Raw genomic sequence first — 22,009 nt, forward strand, 5'->3', positions numbered from 1 at the left:
TGTCACCTGGGCCCTTGCCCTGAGGGGCTGGGCTCTCTAGTAGCCTGGCCTGCCCACTGTCCACCCGGGATGCCTCGAGCCTGCCATCTGCCCTGGACTAAGGTCACAGAACAGCACAAGAAAGGCATGGGGACGGGGATGTGTTTTAAAACAAGCTTCATTTCTCTGATGGCAGGAGGCATAAACATTCATTGCAAAAGAAAGCGTTTGGAAATGAGTCATGTGTAAAGTGAAAGTTCCCCAAGACGGCGGTGATGGGGGTGGAGGTCCTGTCCCGAAGGGGAGTTGACCTCATCTCGGTCTTTCTCTTTCAGTAATTTTTCTTCAAATGATTCACCAACCTCTCAACACCCAAAGCATCCCAGGTCAGAAACCATCAAGTTCCTTCCTCAACAGGACAAGCTGCGTAAACAAAAATGCCACAAGTAACCCCTTGCTGGGGGAAGACAACCTGACATTCTCCGGGCGGGCACTGGTGGTAAAGAACCCGCCTGCAATGCAGGAGACCTAAGAGATGCAGGTTTGATCCCTGGGTCAGGGAGATTGCCTGGAGGAGGACATGGTAACCCACTCCAGTATTCTTCCCTGGAGAATCCCAAGGAGAGAGGAGCCTGGCAGACTATAGTTCATGGGGCTGCAAGGAGTTGGACATGACTGAAGCCCTGGAGCAAGCACGCAGGCGACCTGACATTCGGGGGTGGAACTTTCCGGGGTTCAGTGGAGAGCCGGGGCGGGGCGGGGCGGATGTGGGAGGCAGAGAGGCTCACCTTGGAGACCCCGGATATGATGATCGTGCTCTTCTTCCTCGGAGACTTGAGCTTCAGCTTCGAGGACTCGCTGAGCTGCCGGATGGCGACTTCAGCCACTGGGTCGGCCCCGTTCAGCACCAGCAGCTCTGCCGGGGGAAGAGCAGGGTCGGGCACATTAGCGAAACCTGAAACTTCGACTGGAACTTCAAAGACGGGGCAACAGATCTGGTCGTTAAGGAGGGGTTGGCAAGCATTTTCTGCAAAGGGCCAGAGGGTGACTAGCTTGGGCTTTGTGGGCAGCTGGCCTGTCGCAACGACTCCACGCTGTCTCAGAAGTGGGTAAACAGACTGGATGTAAGAGTGCACACCGGGGACTTCACCCCTGAATGTGGTCCAGTGTTTAAGAAGCCGCCTGTCAATGCAGGGGACATGAGTTTGATCCTCGGTCTAGGAAGATTCCACATGCCTCAGGCCAGCTGAGCTTGTGTGCCACAACTATTGAGCCCAGATTCTAGAACCCGTGCTCTGCAACAAAGGAAGCCACAGCAATAAGAAGCCTGTGCAATGCAACTACAGAAAGCCTGTGCGTAGCAACGAAGGCCCAGTACAGTCAATAAAATAAAATAAAATTTATAAATAATTTTTTTTACTGTGGGCATGGCAGGTTGTGGGGAAACTTCACAAGCGGGACAGGCAATGTTCCTGGTCTACAGCTGATGCTCTGCACTTACACACACTCATCAGGGTGTACGCTTCACATCATGCACTTAAAAAATAATAATAATAATAATTTTGTTTACTTATTTTTGGCTTTGCTGCTGCTTGGGCTTTTCTCAGGTGCGGCAGGTGGGGGCTAGTCTCCAGTGCGGGCTCTAGAGCACAGGCTCAGTAGCTGCAATGCACAGGTTTAGCTGCTCTACAGCATGTGGGATCTTCCCAGATTAGGCATTGAACCAGCATCTCCTGACTGGCAGGGGGATTCTTTACCACCGAGCCACTAGGGAGACCCTCACATCATGCATTTTAATGTACGGAAGCGATGTCTCAGTGGAGTGATAAATAACTAAGCCATGTAAGGGAACAGAAACCTCTGAGCATTGGGGAGATGTGAACTCTGAAGGGCAATGCAGCTATTCCCTGGCCTTCCCAGGAGGTTTGGACACATAAGCTAGTGTTCAGGGTGTTGAGGGACCGTTCACGGAAGCTGCTCCTCCCCAGGATTGAGCCCACACCCCGGCCAATATCCAGGGAATGCTTAACTCGGACCCAAGCCCTGCAAAGAGCTCTGTGCGTGTTATTTCAGGTAATTACCCCCAAGGTCTCAGAGGGGGGCAGCTTTTTCAGTCTCCATTTGAGGAATGGGAAAGAGAGGAGGTGGCCAGGTGGGCGGTGGGGCTGGGAACCACCCCCCACCCGGCCAGGTGTCTCCTACTCAGAGATGCTGCTGGACCTCATAAGTAATCACTGCTGTGGGACAATGAAAAGGACATGGGGTGAAGGGGCAGGATGTCAACAGGAACTTTTTCTCAGCTTGGCCTCAGTCTGTGGACCACAGATGCTCCACTTCCATGGCAGTCGTGAAGGACCAAGTGGTGGAGACCTATGTGGCCACTGACTCCACCCTCACCCCCCGCCCCAGGAGAAGAATGGAACGTGGTGAGAGCTCCCGGGAGATGGCTGTGATGTCAGTCCCAGGTCTCAGGATGGGGGTGGCATCACTGAGCCCAGAGCTTCTGTCCATCCTCAGAGAGCCCATCCATGTGTTAGCTGTGCTTGAGAAAGCTTCCAGGGTCCCTGGCTGCACAGAGCGGGCTGGGGATACGACCCTCGGGCCAGCGGGGGAAGCACAGCAGGGACACCCCGCTCAGGGTGAAGGTGCCCCCATGCTACAAGGCAGAGCTGAGCAAGGACCCTCGGGAGCAGCCCGGGGAGGGATGTTGCTTCCGCCGAGGATTCTGCAGTTGGTGGGCGGGGAGGGGGGGCTACCCTGCAGCTCCCATAGAACCAGGGAAACTCCCACAGGGAAGAGGCAGTTTCCCACTCCTGCCAGGCTCTGAGAACACACAGCCATCCCAAGACAGCACCCATCAAAGGAGAGTTGCCTGCCCACCGCCCACTCCTCCCATCCATCCGCGACCTTAACAAGAAAAGAAACAGGACTTGGTGGACAGGGGCTGGTGGGCGAGCTGGAGAGAAGCTGCCTGCTCCATCCTTCTCAAACTGCAGGTCACATGTGATGATCAAAGGGAGGAAATTTAACCCCAAATTTAGATTGTGCTTTGACTCCAACGGCAGGGACACAAGCGACCAGGTAGTGGGAACCTGCATCCAGAGTTCTGGGAACACTAACCCAGTCACAGGGGCTTTCCAGGTGGCGTTAGTGACAAAGAACCCACCTGTCAATGCAGGAGATGTAAGAGACCCAGGATCCATCCCTGGTCGGGAAGATCCCCTGGAGGAGGGCATGGCAACCCACTCCTATATTCTTGCCTGGAGAATCCCCATGGACAGAGGAGCCTGGCAGGCTACAGTCCAAGGGGTTGCAAAGAGTCGGACATGACTCAGTGACTTAGCATGCCACCTTCTTACAGAGGTTTCCGGGGACAAAAAATAAAGAAGTCTTTACAATTACATCCCTGAATCCTGCTTATTTTATGATATCCAGGTAACTGGCACATTGAACAAGAGGAAAAATAACAGTGATAACTTTTTCGTAGTGAGGCACGAGTTGGGTTTTGTGCTTCTTTTGTCCAAGTTCCCTAACACAGGGCAGGGATGCCAATGCCACCCGCAGTCTTCCATTGACTTCCACTTCCCTCTTGTTCTTCTAGTTCCTCACTTATCCTTGAAAAAAACAACTCTCCCCAAACTCTAACAAGGAAATGCATTTTCTCACCAGATGAGAGCTTGCAAGCAGAGCCTGAAAAAGCCGAGTGGGGACCCTCTCGAGTGGTCTCACGTTACCTGTGTCTGAGGAAGAGAATGTTTTGCTGACGGGGGCACCGTGGCAGGAAATGGCCTGGACCGAGATGTCCTTCTCGATGACCTTCACCTTGACAGGTGTCCTCAGGGGAGACTCTGCCGGGAGAAATCCTGGTTATAGCGGCCCTTCGAAAGCTGTCCGACTCTGCAGTCACCGGAAAGTGAAATCATGTCTCATTTCAGCTCTACTTCAAGCAGCCTGGGGGGCTTCCCTGGTGGTCCAGCTGCTAAGGCTCTACACTCCCAAAGCAGGAGGCTTGGGCTCAAACCTTGGTTAGGGAACTAGATCCCACACGCTGCAACAAAAGATTCCCCGGTGTCACAACTAAGACCCAGCGCAGCCAAATAAGTAAACATAACTAACTGTAACAATCCAGAGGGGTGGGATGGGGAGGGAGGTGGGAGGGAGCTTCAAGAACAAGGGGACGTGTGTGTATCTATGGCTGATTCATGTTGATGTTTGGCAGAAACCAACACAATTCTGTAAAGCAATTACCCTTCAATTAAAAAATAAATAAATTAAAAAATGTATTACTAACTAACTGTTCATGCAGCTGGAAAAGGTAAGAGGAAAACCTTAAGATATTTTAAACACACTCTCTTATTCTTTTTTGAGGGGAGGGAAGGAATGCCCCAAAAGGGGCATTGGAAATCTAGGTTTAAATAAAATTTCAGAAACCTTTGAATTAAGCCAGAACTTCACTTTCTGCTTTTCATTCAAGAACTGAGCCAAGTGATTTATTCTGGCACGATAATACTTCTGTATAGGCAGGAACACAGTACAAATTAAAAAGTAATAATAAATCGTACACTTATACAGAAGTTGTCTCCAAGGTGGTGGATGTGGGGATACCTACAGAATTTGGCTAGATCCGAAACCACTATGCATCAAGCCTCCGAATGAATGATTTTTAACATGAGAAAATACACTGGCTGCTCACACCTAATGTTTTAAGATAAAGTGCTGCCCCATGTAAATGTCATGGTGTACTTAATTTAACGAGATATTTCATCTAGTATCTTGACTTTGGTATCAGAATACACTGCAGGGTTGAACCTTGCTTTGTCTTGTCTGACAAGATAGAAAGATAATTGTCTTAAAAAAGAAAAAAAGAGCTATGCAAAAGTCTTGCCAATTACCATTCTTCCTATGCCAGGAGATTTTTCTTACAAATAATCCTGCAGCCTACAGTGCTCTGCAGTTTATAGATGCAAGACATTTACCGGGGAAGCATGATTTCAGACTTTCTGCGGGAGGAGCCTCACCAGAGCCCAGCGGGGACGCCCTCCCTGCGTCGAAGCGAGGCTTGGTTTTCACAGCAGTGACAGTAGTGACCACGGTCCCGCATGGCATCACAGTGCGGTCTTTTTCTATCTTTGCAGCAGGAACAGGTGGAGGCATTTGCCAGGGTTTTACCTCACCGGGTTCTATATAAGAAAACTGCAGAGAGGGCTGGTTACCTGCTTTGTAGTCCGTGCCGACGGACACCTCGCCATGGCGCACTTCCTGCCTTTGCAATAACCTCTGATATCTTTAACTGTCACTTAGCATCATAATTAATGGGTAAGAATTGAGACTTTCCCAGAATTGACATAGGAGGATGAGACCCAGGCTCAGACCCAGCCACTCAACCTGTAATGATGGGAACACAGGCTGGAGAACCAAACAATGTAAGATAGCCCCTCCTGAGTTAGGCCTGAGTGAAACGATATCATGGGCAGTTATGTCGGGCAGACGATGCAATGTAACCCTGAGCAGGAGCATCCCACTCATGTCTAGAAACGTGTGGGAGGAAACATCAAGCTAATCTTGGAGGAGCTTCTTGTTTCAAGGTGAATGGGAGCAGGAGTCTGACAGACATAAATTGTGGCGCCCTACACCAAGGTCACAGGTGTGGAGCCCTGCACTGAGGTCACAGCTGTGTGCCCTGCACTGAGGTCACAGGTGTGCGCCCTGCAGTGAGGTCACAGGTGTGCGCCCTACACTGAGTTCACAGCTGTGTGCCCTGCACTGAGGTCACAGGTGTGGGCCCTGCACTGAGGTCACAGGTGTGGAGCCCCGCACTGAGGTCACAGCTGTGTGCCCTGCACTGAGGTCACAGGTGTGGGCCCTGCACTGAGGTCACAGCTGTGTGCCCTGCACTGAGGTCACAGCTGTGTGCCCTGCACTGAGGTCACAGGTGTGGGCCCTGCACTGAGGTCACAGGTGTGGAGCCCCGCACTGAGGTCACAGCTGTGTGCCCTGCACTGAGGTCACAGGTGTGGGCCCTGCACTGAGGTCACAGGTGTGCGCCCTGCACTGAGGTCACAGGTGTGCGCCCTGCAGTGAGGCCACAGGTGTGGAGCCCCGCACTGAGGTCACAGGTGTGTGCCCTGCACTGAGGTCACAGGCATGCACCCTACACCAAGGTCACAGGAGGTGTGGATCCCTACACTGCGGTCATAGCTATGGCATCCTACCTTGAGGTCACAGGATAAAAATTTCCGGAATTAACCAAGCCCCACAGCAACTGTTTACCATGAACCTCTGGATCTAAACCTGCCAGTTCCCTGACGTATTAGGTAAAACACTAATTCTATAGCATCCTAACCAATCACCTAACACCACCATCCTAGCATGAATCTCCCCTGTCTTAAGGCAGTAAAAATTGGCCAATAGCCCTTGAAAGGGGTTGGCTCTCCCTTGAGCCTGTCTGCTGTTCTAACAGTGTCTCCTACTCTATAAATTCTATTCTCCTCTCATTCTGCCTCATGTCTGGAAATTCTTTTTCAACTTGTGCTCAGACCATGGCATCAACAAAGACGTCCCTTTGCTCAAGTGGGTGGAGCAGGACCTTGGCCTCATAGAGGACATCATACCTCTGCAGTAACTGAACCCAACGCCGAGCTGCCCGAGGAGGCCCCGCTGGTTAACGTGAAGCTCTGAGGCCCGGAAGGCTGCTTCTTGAACAAATCCAAGGGGACAGTCGTCATCGCCAACAGAGCTAAAGAGACAGGGAATGAGTGGGGAGAACCATGGGTGTCTGCATGGGAGCAGGATGGCCCAGAGCAGCTGCACCCAGAAGCAACCCTGGACGTGCCCCCCACCCCTCACCCCTCCCCACCCTCCTGCCTTGCTCCCTGGGAAACACTCCCACTTCAGAACATTTTAGAAAAGTTAAGTGTTGTAAAAGATACAAGAAGGCCGTGGAAATGCCCCAAACCAAGGTGGCTACAGAGTTGTGATGATCAGAGGTGGTATGTGATCCTGTCCTGGACTGGGAAATACTGCTAGGAAGGACCTTAGGGGATCGGCTGATGGGAACTGAAAAACCTGGTCGGTATATTAACAAAGTGAATCAGTGTGACTCAGGAAGCTGATAACTACACTGTGGACAGAGAAGAGAATGCCCCTATTCTTAGGAAGCACATACTAAAGAATTTCGGAGCAAAGGGCCAGGACGCCCCATACTTAAAGGCACGTGGTTTGCCGTGAGTGTGTGTGTGTGTGTGTGTGTGTGTGTGTGGCGAGAGAGAAAGACCAGTGGACAGCAACCACCACGTGTGAGCACAAACAATGAAGGAAATGGGCAAAATGTTAAAAATATTTGAGTTCAAGTAAAGGTTATATGGTTGTTCTTTGTTCTGTTTTTTGTTTTTTCTTAAGTGAGAAATTTCACAAATCCCATCAGGCTGGACTGGAAGAAATTCCCACGTGGCCAGCAGGGGCGGTGCCCTGGGCGTAGATTAGCAAACAGCAGTTCCACCCTGCGTTCAGACCACACACCCTCTCTTGGAATGTCAGTTCTTATCTCAGGAGCATCCCAGTTATCTCCAGACTACAGAGCTGAGGAAACTGCCTCAAAATTATGGCTAATTAACTAGGGAGCTTGAATTGCTTTTTCCTATGTCTTGGTAACTTTAGGAGATAAACAGATGGCTTACTTTCACAGCTTAATTAGCCAGGCAAGGGTCACCTCTCCCTTTTGTTCATAAACGTTTTAAGAAACCTAATAAATACTGAAACTATGGATTTACACACATGCATATACACAGGTCCACACTCACTCTAGGGAGTTTTACCTCTGATTATTGCTTTCTTGTATCTAAAGCATGTGCCCAATTTTGGAGAAGGAAATGGCAACCCACTCCAATATTCTTGCCTGGAGAATTCAATGGACAGAGGAGTCTGGAGGGCTACAGTCCATGGGGTCACAAAGACTCGGACACGACTGAGCCAACTAACACTTTACTTCAAAGCGTGTGCTCTATTTAAGCTGCTGGGCTTCTTTTACAAGGAAAAGCCAGTTGTAATTCATGGAGACAGAAAGCAGAAGGGTGTGTGCCAGAGGCTACAGGAGAGGCATGGGGAGTGAGTGTAAGTTTTGTAAGATGAAGGACTGATATCGAAGCTGAAGTTCCAATACTTTGGTCACCTGATGCAAAGAGTGAACTCATTGGAAAAGACCCAGATGCTGGGAAAGATTGAGGGCAGGAGGAGAAGGGGGAGACAGAAGATGAAATGATTGGATGGTATCACTAACTCAATGGATATGAGTTTGAGCAAACTCCGGGAGATGGTGAAGGACAGGGAAGCCTGGCATGCTGCAGTCCATGGGGTTGCAAACAGTTGGACAAAACTGAGTGAATGAACAGCAACAAAGATGAATTTTGGAAATGGATGGTGGTGATGTCTGTACAACCATGTGAATGCACTTAGTGCTACTGAATTTTACACTCAAAGATGGTTAACATGGTAACGTTTATATATGTTTTACCACAATTAAAAACTGAGATAAAATTTAAAAAAAAGAAGGTTTATTAAGCCCAAGAAGGCTGAGAATTGCTTCTCAAGCCAATGATTGTTGAATAAAAGATTTTGGATATTTGTATTAAAAAATGAAAAGAACTAGTTGAATATACTCTTTCTCAGAATGTTTGACCTCGTTAATAACTAGAATAACTGCTGACAAAGGTCCATATAGTCAAAGCTATGGTTTTTCCAGTAGTCACATATGGATGTGAGAGTTGGACCATAAAGAAGGCTAAGCACCAAAAAATTCATGCTTTCAAACTGTGGTGCTGAAGACTCTTGAGAGTCCCTTGGACTGCAAGGAGATCAAACCAATCAATCCTAAAGGAACTCTTTAGGATTTCCATCAGGCCACCTGATGGAAAGAGCTGACTCACTGGAAAAGACCCTGATGCTGGGAAAGATTGAGAGTAGGAGGATAAAGGGGCGATGGAGGATGAGATGGTGGCATGTCATCACTGACTCTAGGGACATGAGTTTGAGCAAACTCCAGGGGATAGTGGAGAACAGAGGAGCCTGGTGTGCTGTGGTCCATGGGGTCGCAAAGAGTCGGACAGGACTTAGTGACTTAACAACAACAATAATTGGAATGGACTGTTGACTAAACATTCCCTTGGGAAAACCTGGAGTGGCTTAGTGGGCAGAATCTGCTGAATCTCCCACCCTCTCTGCCCCAAGGCCCTGGTCAGGGCTGCTGTATGACCCTCCCAGAGAGCAGGCCTCCTTCTGTCTGCTGAACACCCACCTTCTGAGGACTGCCCGTCATCTGAAATCTGCAGGTGCAACTCCCTCGACTTGGCATTCAACTCACTGTGGAAAGAAGGGCTGTGAGTCCTTAAAAATGCTTTACTATTTTCTTGAAATAGTATTTTTTTTCTGATTTGACAGAAAGGAATGCAAATCACCATCAATATTTAAGAAACTATAGGGACATATAAGTCAAGTAAATACAAAGATTATCAGCAACTTCACTATCCAGAAATAATTACTGTTAATATTTGGTGACTAGTCTCCTAGGATTGGGATTCCCAGGTGACTCAGTGGTAGAGAATTCGCCTGCCAATGCAGGAGATGCAGATTCAGTCCCTGGGTGGGGTATATCCTCTGGAGTAGGAAATGGCAACCCATTCCAGTGTTCTTGCCTGGAAAATCCCATGCACAGAGAAGCCTGCTGGGCTATATAGTCCATGGGGTTGCAGAATCAGATATGACTTAGCAACTGAGCCCACATGCACATTCCTAGGATTATCCAATGGAGCTTAATGAATGATGATGGAAAAGTTCCTTAGAACTGCCATCAGAATTGGTGGCCAGCAGCTACACTTGGCTATTGAGAAATTTATTTTATTTTTGGTTGCACTGGGTCTTCACTGTTGTGCATGGACTTTCTCTAGTTGCAACGAGTGGGGGCTACTCTTTGTTGTGATGAACAAGCTTCCCATTGCAATGGCTTCTCTTGTTGTAGGGCATGGGCTCTAGGCACATGGGCTCAGGCACATAGGCTCAGTAGTCGTGGCTCATGGACAAGCAGCTTTGTGGCAGGTGGAATTTTCCTGGAACGGGGATTGAACCTGTGTTTCCTTGCATTGCAAGGCAAATCCTTAACCACTGGACAACCAGGGAATCCCAGCTACTGAGAACTTTAAATGTGGCCAGTGTAAACTGAGGAACTGGGTTTCATTTTGTTAATTTTAATTAATTGAAATTTAAAGAGCTACATGTGGTTAGTAGTTCCTGTTTTAAAAGGTATAGCTGTATAACTATTTGAAAACAAATATAGAACATAATATGCTTCCCCACTCCTTTATAACCTGTTGTTTTCACTTAAGATTTCATGGACATCTTCCCATGTCAATAGGTATAGAGCAACACCCTTTTTCATAGGCATCTAGTACTCCACCATCTGGCCCTATGAGATTTTATTCAGCCAACTCCTTAATAACCAAGCCTCAATAATGGTTTGCCTCCAATATTTCATAATTATAAACAAGCTGAGATAAACATCCTCATATGTATATCTTAGAACACACTGTGTGATTATTTCCTTAGAAAAAGAGTAATTGCCAATCAAAAGGTATATGCATATAAAAAATTTTGTTTTTTTATATATATTGATGACTTCCAGAATAATTATATTCCAATATATATATCCACTGGCCACTTTCAGTTTTTCTCTACTCACTTGTAAGGGGAAAAATAATCTTTGCTTAAGTTTGTATTACTTTAGCTATTTCTGAGATTGAATATCTTTTCAGATGTTTCTAGCTATCTATAATTCTTACTTTTTTATTTCTAGTTGAGATATTTTGCCCAATTTTGTATGAGAATCACGTATTTGTATTAATAATTTATAAAAAGCCCTTTGCATTATACATGGGACACCTTCTTCCTTTACTTTTCTAATTATTTACTATTTAACACCAGAAAGTGATTTGTATATTTTTGTAGTCAGTTACTTTACCAAAATACAACTTATATTAATTTTTGTATCCTATATCCATTATTTCTAATAGTTTCAATTGATTTTCTTGAGTAGTCTCTGTGTGTTAGTCACTCAGTTGTGTCCAATTCTTTGTGATCCCGTGGACTACAGCCCGCCAGGCTCCTCTGCCCATGGGATTTTCCAGGCAAGAATACTGAAGTGGTTGCCATTCCCTTCTCCAGGGGATCTTCCCGACCCAGGGATCAAACCTGGCCTCCTGCATTGCAGGCAGATTCTTTACTGCCTGAGCCACCAGGGAAACCCTGAGTAGGCTAAATATGCAATAATATCATCTCCAAGTAATGATTAGTTTTGCCTCTTCCTCTCGACTACTTGCATACTATTTCTTTTTCTTATCTAATTGCATTAACCAGCACTTCTAGAACAAAACACTGGGGATCCTTCTCTTGACTTTAGTGGGACTGTTTCTAATACTTATCACTAACATAATTTTTTTTAAAAATCTTTTGGAAAAAAGTGAACATAAATCTTGTTCTAATTAAGTTTTAAAAATTAGAAACGTGTATCAAATGCCACTGACTATCTTTTGGGCCTATACAGAGATAATTACTTTGTGTTCTTCTTTGATCTAGTGACACGATGGATTTCATTAACAGATCTCACATTAACCCATACTTGCACTTTTGGTATGAACTCAGCCTCAGTGTACTATTCTTTTTTTTTTTTTTTTAATTCAGTAGTTGCAGTACGATGCTCAGAGGTTGTGGCTCACAGGCTTAGCTGCTCCACGACATGTGGAATCTTCCCAGACCAGGGATCGAACCCATGTCCCCTGTATTGGCAGGAGGACTCCCACCAGGAAAGTCCTTGGTATATTATTCTTCATGTGCTACTGGATTCTATTTGATAATACTTTAGTTAGAATTCCTACATCATAATTTATAAGTGGTCTACACATTACCCTTTTTCCATTCTCTTTGTCAGACTTTGGTATTGAGAGAATTAATTCTTAGATGGGTTGATAAGGAGTCTGGGGCCCTCAAGGAGGAGAAAAGGACCAACTTTTTTTTCTACAATGCTTTGTCTTAGTCACATAAGAGGCTATTTTCTTTAAGCCCAGAGCCATTGATGACACAACAAAACTCATCTTGCTCAAGGATCTATTTTGCCTTAAGCTCTGTACTAATGATTCTATAACAGCAATGTGTCTTGCTTGAGGACATGCTTCTTCTTCTCAACAAAGACCTTCTGACTAATCTGGTTATCTTAAGATGTATGTCGTAAGAGTGGGTCTGGTAAGACTTTTCAGTTGTTAGTTCTAATTTTGCTAATTAAGGATTTACGTTGTGGGAGTGGGTCTGGTAAAAGTATATAAGGCCTTGATAAAACTAGCAAGTGGGGGCATTCTTCATCCCCCTTCTGATGTCTATGTAGAAACTTTCTCTTGTCCCCTTTCTTACTTTAATAAAACTCTGCTACACAAAAGCTCTTGAGTGATCAAGCCTGGTCCCTGGTGCCGAAGCTAAATCTTCTTCTTCCGGAGATCACGAATCCAACTTTGTTCACTGTAAGCTATCAGCATCAATCAGAAGTTTCCTTTCATTCTGCTCTGGATGGCGTGTGTTTCTAAAGCAAGTGGGAGGTCCGACAACACATCTCTCTTGTCACAGCAGGGCATGGGAGTAGGTGAGGAGTGAACCAATACTAAGAGATGCCTTCAAAAAGAAATCCATGTCTGACTTAAAGCCACCTCAGTGTTTTCCCCTTCCTCTCTTCCTTTCCTTTTGTGCTATGGGATGGTTTCAGAATTTGACAGCATTGAGTAGGTGAGGCCATGGAAACCCAAGTCCATGAGAGCCAGCTATACTCACAAGGTGAATTCTTCTTCCCAAGTGAGGGCAGTAGCGTTTCTTGCGAGCGTGCTGGAGAACTTCTGAACAGGATCATTCAGCCGAACTATACATACTGGGTTAACATTGCCTGTAATCAGACAGAAGGCCACCGTATTAGCCTTTATTTCTCTCTTCTAGTTGGATCAAGACATTTTGCATATAAGAGAAAGGCTGAATTCGATGTCTGTGGTCTTGGCTCTCCTACTTCTGAGTATCCATTTACAACCTCTCACAGCACGTACTCTGGGGTGACAGATTCTATGCTCGCTGGATGTCCACAGCTCTAGACTGCCTCCAAGTCACACTCCTCCCCCTCAGCTCTGACTGCAGGTACTGCCCCCCAGGGGGGTGCCCTCCCTGGGGTGATATTACAGCAAAGATGTGGGCCCCACTTTGGACAAGACTGTTTGGAAAAGTCAGGGCATCTGGGGTAACTGCTAAATGTGGGGGTACCTCACATAGAACCTGCTTCCCTCTTACAAAGATGTATGTTTTTACAGTTGACTCAGCTCAGCCAAAAATGTTTGAGGTGTCTAATCCAGGTAACAGGACATGTCACTAGTGAAGACCTGTGCCTGCTTCAAGGCTATGCTTGCCCTGGGGCATAACGCTGTGACTATATCGTGTAGTCAGTGATCAATGGTAGGACTTCCTTGGTGGCTCACTGGTAAAGAAACTACTGGTCAACACAGGGGACACAGGTTTGATCCCTTGTCTGGGAAGATTCCACATGCCGCAGAGCAACAAAGCCCATGCGCCAACAGCTAGTGAGACCCTGCTCTGGAGCCTGGAAGCTGTAGCCGCTGAGCCTGCACACCCTAGAGCCCGTGCTCCACAGCAAGAGAAATCACTGCACCCCACAGCTGGAGGGTCGCCCCCAAGCCCTGCAACTAGAGAAAAGCCTGAAGAGCAACAACCCAGCACGGCCAAAATTAAATAAATAAATAAAGTTATATATGTATATAAAAAGCCAGTGGTGAAGGACCGGACTGTGCTGACCCCTTATCATGCACCAGGTGGTGTTCAGAGCTCCATGCATATCCCCTTACTAATCACCACAATCACCTTCAAGAGGAGACTCAGACCCAGATGGGGACTTACTGGCAGAGGTGAGAAACGGGGCCCCCAATCCTGGCCCACTGGGTCCCGGGCGGCCCCTCCCACCTGCTAAACCGCGTGGCCTCCGGAGGCGACCACTGAGTTACCAAAACAGCCACCTATGCCCAGCTCCACAGTCTTGGCTGTCAGATGTGCTCTGCCTGCACTTCTGGAACTGGATGAATCTCCTCACAAATAAACACAAGTAACCCCTGATGTTCTCAGACAATAAAAAAGAACTCATTGCTATTCTTGGCAAAAACCACATTGCAGTGGAAAGATGTGTCCAGTCCCAGGCTCCTCGGCATCTGGAGTCTCGGCAGTGATTCAGAGTCACCCGTTCTGCAATGTTTCTGTCCTCCTCCATAGCAGCCTCTCCTGGCAACACAGGGGCCCCCGGGGGCCCGACACCTTTGTGACACCCATAATCCCACGTGGTACCTCCTCTCCCAGGAAGAAAGGCGTGCGCTGGTCAGGGATGCTTAACATGTGTTTACAGCGTTACCAGGAAAAGATAAAAATAGAAAGGTGGCTTCCAGGCTAGAGAAAAGGACAAAGCAAAAAGTATCTTCCTTCTTCCTTCAGCCTCATGTGTGCAAAATCAGGACTGTGTTTTCACTGTTTTGCATCATTACAATGGTGTTCAGGAGGTCCTCTCTGCTGAAAGGCAGAGATCACACTGCATACCCGATTGCTGGGAGCCACAGAAGGAAGCAAAGACCACAGACAACCCATGAGGCAGCCCGGCCCCTCTGCTCACATTGCAGACAGTCACGTCCACAGCCAGCCGGCACCCTGCCCACCCCTGGGTGCCTTCTGCAGCTCCATCACCCACCTGAAGCACCAGGATGGCTCAGGAGCGAGACGCGGATGTTCTTCACCAACAGTTTGAGCTCATGAGCCCTTGGAGGTTTGGGAGGGCAGGATTCCTGAGTGGATGAAGTGCGCTGCAGATGCTGCAGAAGGGAAAATGGAGAGCTGTGACTCCTGGGGAGGAGGCAGTGGCCACCGGGCACCTGTTCCAGTGAAGGGATCTTCAAGCAGGCCTGTAGAGGGAGCCTGGCCAGCTCTGGAGCAATGTTCCCTTCTCAGGAGGGTGGAGGGTGCCAGTCATTCACAGCCACTTCCCACGGAAAGCAAGTGGAGGAGCAAGGTGTTCACCCAGAGAGGGCGCCCCAGAGCCCCACTGTGGGTGGAGATGGGGTCAAGCCCAAGCCAGTCCAGGAGCTGAAGACAGAGTGGGACACGATCCCTGGGCTGCAGGTGCCCACTGCCCACCAGCAGCGAGCGGGACACCAACCAGGACACGAAGGGCTGCTTCCCACCTCCGGGCAGACCCACTATCCATGTGGGGAAGACCTAAGTGTCGTCCGGGTGCCACGCTGGGGACAGAGGAGAGGCAGGTCCCCTGGGGCATCTTTGTCACCTCATCCTCAAATCATCATCGAGGCATCTCCAATGGAGAGCCTCCTCAAGTTCGGGGGACCCCACCTTCAGACCAGCCTTTCAAAGCTAACTTCCGCCTCCCACTCACAGCTCTGAGTGTTCTTTAAGAGGGGCTCTTTAGACACAAATGTTTGGGAGTCCTGAGAGGCTTCTCATAGACATCACGGGCCTCTGCACAGCAAGGTCTTCCATGAGAGATCCTTAAAGCTGACTTGACCTCACAGTGCTTTCCAGGTGGATACTCACTAACATCTCAAGGACTGTAGTCTCCTTCAGGTCACTACCTAGAAAACACTATTGCCAACTGTGAGCTGAAGGGACTGGGTGGCCAAGAAGTCATCACAGAATCCTTAAGATCCAGGTCCCTGAGCACTGGGGACAGAGTAACCCACATGTCTGGGGTGGAGTTGCAATGTTTTCTCAATTCTGTGTGTGTGATGGCTAATTTTATGTGTCAACCTGACTGGAACGCGGGGTGCCCAGGCTTGTAGCCCACGACTAAGCAGATAAGCATGCATAACACATTATGCAATTATATGTATATAATTGGCTCACACAATTACAGAGACTCTCATGAACATAAATATATGCACACACACATCCCTTAGTTCTGTTTCTCTACAGAACCCTAATATAGTATGCATGCTATTTTGATGTATAAACTCTGCAACTTTATTTAAAAGCATTATAGAATGCATTACAGAAGCAGGTAAGAATACTGGAGTGGGTTGCCTTTCCCTTCTCCAGAGGATCTCCCTGATCCAGGGATCAAACCCAGGTCTCCCGAATTGCAGGCCGATTCTTTACCCTCTGAGCCACCAGGGAAGCATGTATAGTCATATTGCAAACAGGCAGCTTTGATGAACTGGGAAACCGGCACGAACACCCACAAAGCCCTCACTCTGCCTGTCTGCTTACTCAGTGGCTCCTTCTGCTTCGTCAGGAGGGTGAAGCCTACTTCTTATGTTCTGATAACCCTCAGGGCCCAGAGGGAACGACACAACACTGGACACTGGTATGTGTCCAGTGAATCAGAGAGATTTTGTCTCCAGACTCTACACACTCACAGCTGGTGATGCCCTAAGAGGAACCAGAGCCCAAGAGCCTGGATCAAAGTCAAATTAAGGTTATATTATCATACTGTCTTTTTTAAAAATATATATATATACATTTCATTTCTCACAGTAAGAATACTGCAGTGGCTTGCCATTCCCTCCTCCTTCAGCATTCCCTCCTGATGCTGAAGCTGACGCTCCAATACTTTGGCCACCTGATGTGAAGAGCTGACTCATTGGAAAAGACCCTGATGCTGGGAAAGATTGAAGGCAGGAGGAGAAGGGGACAACAGAAGATAAGATGTTTGGAACAATGATTCAATGGAGATGAACTTGGGCAAACTCCAGGAGATGGTGAGGGACAGGGAGGCCTGGCGTGCTGCAGTCCATGGGGTCGAAAAGAGTCGGACACGACTGGGACCGAACAACTTTGTCTCACCATATGATAATAGTGGCTATTCTACCATGTCACATAAAAACACTGGAAACACGTATGAAAGACCACTTTAGGGACTGTACATGCCTGTTTTGCATAACCATCATAAGAAGATCTGCTCATAATTGGGAGAATTAATTCATCCCAAGCAAACGTTTTCAGATGTGCTGCCAATATAGATGTGAGAGGACAAGCCCAGAGGCTGGCCTGGATAAATGTCATGGATGTAAATTTAGCCAGAGAGTTATTAGCACCTAATGAGGCAGTGGTGAGGGTCCCAGAATGGGGATGGAGGGCAGGCAGCATAGGAAGGGACCCACAGAGAGGAGACAGCCTCGTGTGTCTGCACCAAGGGAGGCAGACCTCTGAGAGGTGGTGCTGTTGGAGGCAGGGCCTGGTCACCAGGCTGTCCCTGGCCTGGGCTAAAAGCCTGTGGCTACAGTGTGCTGGCTGTGTCTGTCTTAGGGTAAGTTCCCAGGTACTTCGATCCTGGAAGGATAAGGTCTCAGACAATAGGCTCTGGGTGGACAGTGAAAAGTCGCATATTGGTCCCTGAAAATGACAGTTTCTGGGATGTCCACTTAGACGTGGACCATGCTGAGTGGTCCAGACACCTCCTCCTTCCCTCCCACAGGCCCTTGGAACCCCGCACCCTGAAATCAAAGCTTCGCCCCAGACTGCAGTCATCACCCACCAGCAGTTGTGCAATCTTGCTCTGCCCTGGGGCGGGGCAGAGGGATGGGAAGTGCCACTGATTCTCCAAGAGAGGATGACCACGGCCCCTCATGGGGTGGCGAAGCGCCCACACACGGAGAGCCGATTTACCTGAACTTCTCGCAGGTCCGCAGACTTGGTGCTCAGAACCACCGATGGGGAGGCAGAGCTAACCAGGTGCTTCAGGATGTCCTTGAGGCTCTCAGAGACTGCCTCCGACCCAGCTACCAAGTCCTGTCGAAAGAGGAGGGGGCAGTTGCCGTGGGGATCGAGGGCCCCTCCCTGCTCCGCTCCGCTGCCCCCCTGGTGCCCCACCGAGGCGCGGCCGACCCCCGGCCTCCCTGCGGCCGGCCCGGCGGAGCCGCAGCGGCGCCCCGCGAAAGGCGGAGCCGCTCCCAAGATGTCGCAGACGGCCATGTCCGAGACCTACGATTTTTTGTTTAAATTCTTGGTTATTGGAAATGCCGGAACTGGCAAGTCTTGCTTGCTTCATCAGTTTATTGAAAAAAAATTCAAAGATGACTCAAATCATACAATAGGAGTGGAATTTGGTTCAAAGATAATAAATGTTGGTGGCAAATATGTAAAGTTACAGATATGGGACACAGCAGGCCAAGAACGATTCAGGTCTGTGACGAGAAGCTACTACAGAGGTGCAGCGGGAGCACTGCTTGTCTACGACATCACCAGCCGAGAAACCTACAATGCGCTTACTAATTGGTTAACAGATGCCCGAATGCTCGCGAGCCAGAACATTGTCACCATCCTCTGCGGGAACAAGAAGGACTTGGACACTGATCGGGAAGTCACTTTCCTGGAGGCCTCCCGATTTGCTCAGGAAAATGAGCTGATGTTTCTGGAGACAAGTGCGCTAACAGGGGAGAACGTGGAAGAGGCCTTTGTACAGTGTGCAAGGAAAATACTCAACAAAATTGAGTCAGGTGAGCTGGACCCAGAAAGAATGGGCTCGGGTATCCAGTACGGAGATGCGGCCTTGAGACAGCTGCGGCCCCCGCGCCGTGCGCAGGCCCCGAGCGCACAGGAGTGTGGCTGCTGAAGCAGCTCGGCACACAGGTATTCGTACAGTGGTATTTGGGACACAATTATTGAAGCTTGAAGAAGGTTTTTTTAAACCACCATTTTTTTCTACTTTATATGGAAGTAGATCTTTGTGCAAAAACTAATAATAATAATTTGGGATGTTATGCAAACTAGTAGATGTGGCACAGCAAACTGTATAATAAATCCAGTTCGATGGACGAGACCGTTAAATGTATACATGTATGTAAAAGTGTTCTGTTCCATATTCACCCTTTCACTCTGGTTTGGATCCTGGCTGTGTACTGTATATATGCTCGTCCAGCGCATCTCCACAGCATGGTATCTGATGTGTGGTATGATAGAGCACTGCACTAAATGCAGTCTAATACTTTATTTTTTTTAATCGTCTGAACTAAAACCTGTTCATTGTGAGGTGTGCTTTGATCATTATGTTGGTTATATTGCACAGTTGCTTATGTTTGTGACCTGATATTCAGAGATTCTGGCATTGATGGCCGATGCAATACTTGGTTAATTCCATTTACCACAGTCCACAAAGTATTACTAATGAGCCACACTGGAAATACTAGATCAGAATTTACTCACATACTGAAATAAATCGGTAAATGAAATTTTCTCATGAACTTTACACTGTCTAGCACTCTGATTTTAAAGCATCTTCATCAGATCAATTCAGGAAGTAGAGCTGAGCACCTGATGTGTTTCAGGCACTAAGGATGCTGGTACCTTTCACCAAACTTCCTAGGCAACGGATGCTACTCTCAGCATTGGTCAGTGCAATAGCTGAACCAGGGCTGTTTACCAGGTCTCAGTTTGCTGACCCATCTGGTCTTCCTGTTAGAAAACACATTTTTGCTACTGTGCTTTTTCTGGGATTCAGTGTTATAGCATCACTGCCTCCTTTTTAGTCTTTTATTGTTTTGCGTTCATTTTAAGGACACCCACTAAAGTTAATATTAAAGGGACACCTCTAAGAAATTTCTGTACACTTTTGCTGAATACTTAAATGCCTTACAACAGTTATCAAGTTGACATGTTTTTAATTCACATGAGTTAATGTATATTGTATTACTTGTTCTAATATTTTAAAATGTTTATGCAAAAATATATAATAGAACTTTTCTTTAAAGCTAAAATACAGTACTATTTAAAACTGAAAAAAAAAGAAAGAGGAGGTTGTCACCAGATCGTCTCCGAACCAGGCCGAGGGCAGAGGGTAGGCCAACACATGGCTCTCCTGATGTCCTCGACGTGAAACAAACCCCATGTTGCCGGGGCTCTGGAGTGAGTGGAAACACTCACTCGTTCACATCTTTACTGACCTCAGAGGTCACTCATGCTCCTTACTCCCAAAAGTGGTTAAAAATAAGACATGTGCAACATAGAAATATGTCAGCATTTCCATGTATGCTCTTTCAGTCTCTTTCCCCAAATACATACGTGTGTTTTTTCTTTCTTGACTGACATCTGATTTTTTTTTTAATTAAAAAGTGTTCAAGGGACTTCCCTGGTGGTCCAGCAGTTAGGATTCTGTGCTTCCACTGCAGAGGATATGGGTTTGATCCCTGGTTGGGGAACTAGGATCCCACATGCTGTACAAGCCCTGATCTCCCTGCTTCTGAGAAATAAACTTTTATATTTAAAAAAAAAAATTTTTTTAATCCAAAAAGTTGAAAAGCCCAAGAATGAAAAGAAGTTTGTAGAAGAACAAAGCAGGATGACATGCACCACCAGATGTCAAGCTCTATAAGATTACAATAATTAATACCCAAAACAAATGTGTCTATATGTTCTAGAACGTTCACACAAACTAAAAACGGAACTACCAGAGACCAGACCCATGCCCCCTGCATTGGAAGTTTGGAGTTTTAACCACTGGACCGCTGGGGAAGTCCCTGGAAGAATTTTTAAATACATATATTTCGGCTGTGGTGATAGCTTTGTAACAGAATAAGAGTCTGAAATAGAGTGAAATTTCAAGAAAATATCACAGAAGCCACTGCAAAGGAATAGCGTGACAAGCTGAGTCTTCGGTGTCCATGATTTTGCATGATCTTTCCAGCAACTAAGAGTGACAGCACTTACAAGACTTGGCAGCCTGCCCCACACCCCCAGTCCCGCTTCCAAAGTCACTTCCTCAAATACCCAAGGCCATGGGGGCAGGGTATGACCTTCAGATTTGAGAGGCAGCTTTGAAAGAGCTGCGAGAGAAGGGAGGTGGTGGCCTTGGGAGCCAGGTCTTGGACCCAGCCCGAGACGGAGGTGAGTGAAGCGCCCTCACCGGGAAGGAGAGCAACCGAGGCGCAGGTGTAACAGAAGGTCAAGGAAAACCTAGATGCTACCACTGCAATGGCCTCCACTGCACAAGAGGGCTTTAAAAGCTTCCCAGTCCAATCAAACCCGCCTGGGGAGGCGGGGCAGTCTTTGGGAAGTTTTAAAAGCTGCTCGGTGATTACAGGTGCAGGCCAGGTGAGAGCCTGGCATTAAATCCATGGAAGCTAGCCACCCCCACCCCACCATGCTGCCCTGTCTCTGCCTGCCTGCCCATCCCCCGGGATCACACACCAGACCCCACCGATCAGAGGCTCCATCTCCCAGAGCTGGCAGTCACAACGTGCCCACATTCGCATATTCATGATGGGGGAAATCACAAAACCTCACAAACTGACCTCCCCTAGGACTTTGGGCTGGACTGTGATGGCCATCTCTGGGGCGCTGATGAAGGACCACTTGATCTGAATGTCCTCCCTCTTCTCCTTCATGTGGAGCTCCAGCTGTTTTAAAAAAAAAAAAAAAAAAAAAGATTATTGGAGGACTGCTCTCTCCACCGGAGCCTTGATGTACGTCTGTGTGTTCATTGATTTTCTTAGACAGTGGTTTGTCCCTTGCATTGGCATGCTGTGTGCTTTCAAATGGCAAGGAGGGTCCCCAGTCCCTGCTGCGTAGCCTACCCCATCCCCACCAGCACCCTCCTCTGCCTTAACCAGCCACTCAGAGAGGAACACCAGGGTCAGGGCTGAACACCAGATGTCATGAAAACCCTGCAAATCCTCTGCTTTGCAGCTCTCCTCTGAGAGCATCACCAAGACATACTGGAGCCGGAGGGACAGAGAAAGGAGCCGGGAAGCCTTGTCCATTCCCACACACTCACACGGCCCCCTCCCCTCGCCCCGCCCAGGATTGTATGCATGGGCGAATCAGCACTCTTAGCCTCTCTTGCCTGGGCCACCGCACAACCTCCACATGGACTCCAATCTCTCCCAGGGCCCCATCCAGCCCTGCCTGTAAGTCATGGCAGAACCATGTACTGCCCCCCGCCATCCCCCACAAAGACAAGCAT

The 22,009-nt window shown here is 47.9% G+C and overlaps 1 protein-coding gene and 1 pseudogene across 1 annotated transcript in view; one reads left to right on the plus strand and one right to left on the minus strand.

Moving 5' to 3' along the window:
- C2CD2 (C2 calcium dependent domain containing 2) overlaps positions 1 to 22,009 on the minus strand; it is a 65,429-nt gene that overhangs the window by 14,785 nt on the left and 28,635 nt on the right. Inside the window, exons 4-12 of the mRNA XM_065942641.1 lie at positions 21,339 to 21,443; positions 17,719 to 17,841; positions 14,792 to 14,912; positions 12,838 to 12,946; positions 9,269 to 9,333; positions 6,591 to 6,715; positions 4,998 to 5,172; positions 3,714 to 3,827; positions 768 to 895 (exon numbers count right to left, since the gene is read on the minus strand). Of these exons, the coding sequence (XP_065798713.1) occupies positions 768 to 895; positions 3,714 to 3,827; positions 4,998 to 5,172; positions 6,591 to 6,715; positions 9,269 to 9,333; positions 12,838 to 12,946; positions 14,792 to 14,912; positions 17,719 to 17,841; positions 21,339 to 21,443 (1,065 nt within the window). The remainder of the gene's footprint in view (positions 1 to 767; positions 896 to 3,713; positions 3,828 to 4,997; positions 5,173 to 6,590; positions 6,716 to 9,268; positions 9,334 to 12,837; positions 12,947 to 14,791; positions 14,913 to 17,718; positions 17,842 to 21,338; positions 21,444 to 22,009) is intronic.
- Positions 17,865 to 19,711, plus strand: LOC136173191 (ras-related protein Rab-4A pseudogene; annotated as a pseudogene).

This window comes from Muntiacus reevesi, chromosome 8 (genome assembly GCF_963930625.1).
Source record: "Muntiacus reevesi chromosome 8, mMunRee1.1, whole genome shotgun sequence".
NCBI classification, from domain to species: Eukaryota; Metazoa; Chordata; class Mammalia; order Artiodactyla; family Cervidae; genus Muntiacus; species Muntiacus reevesi.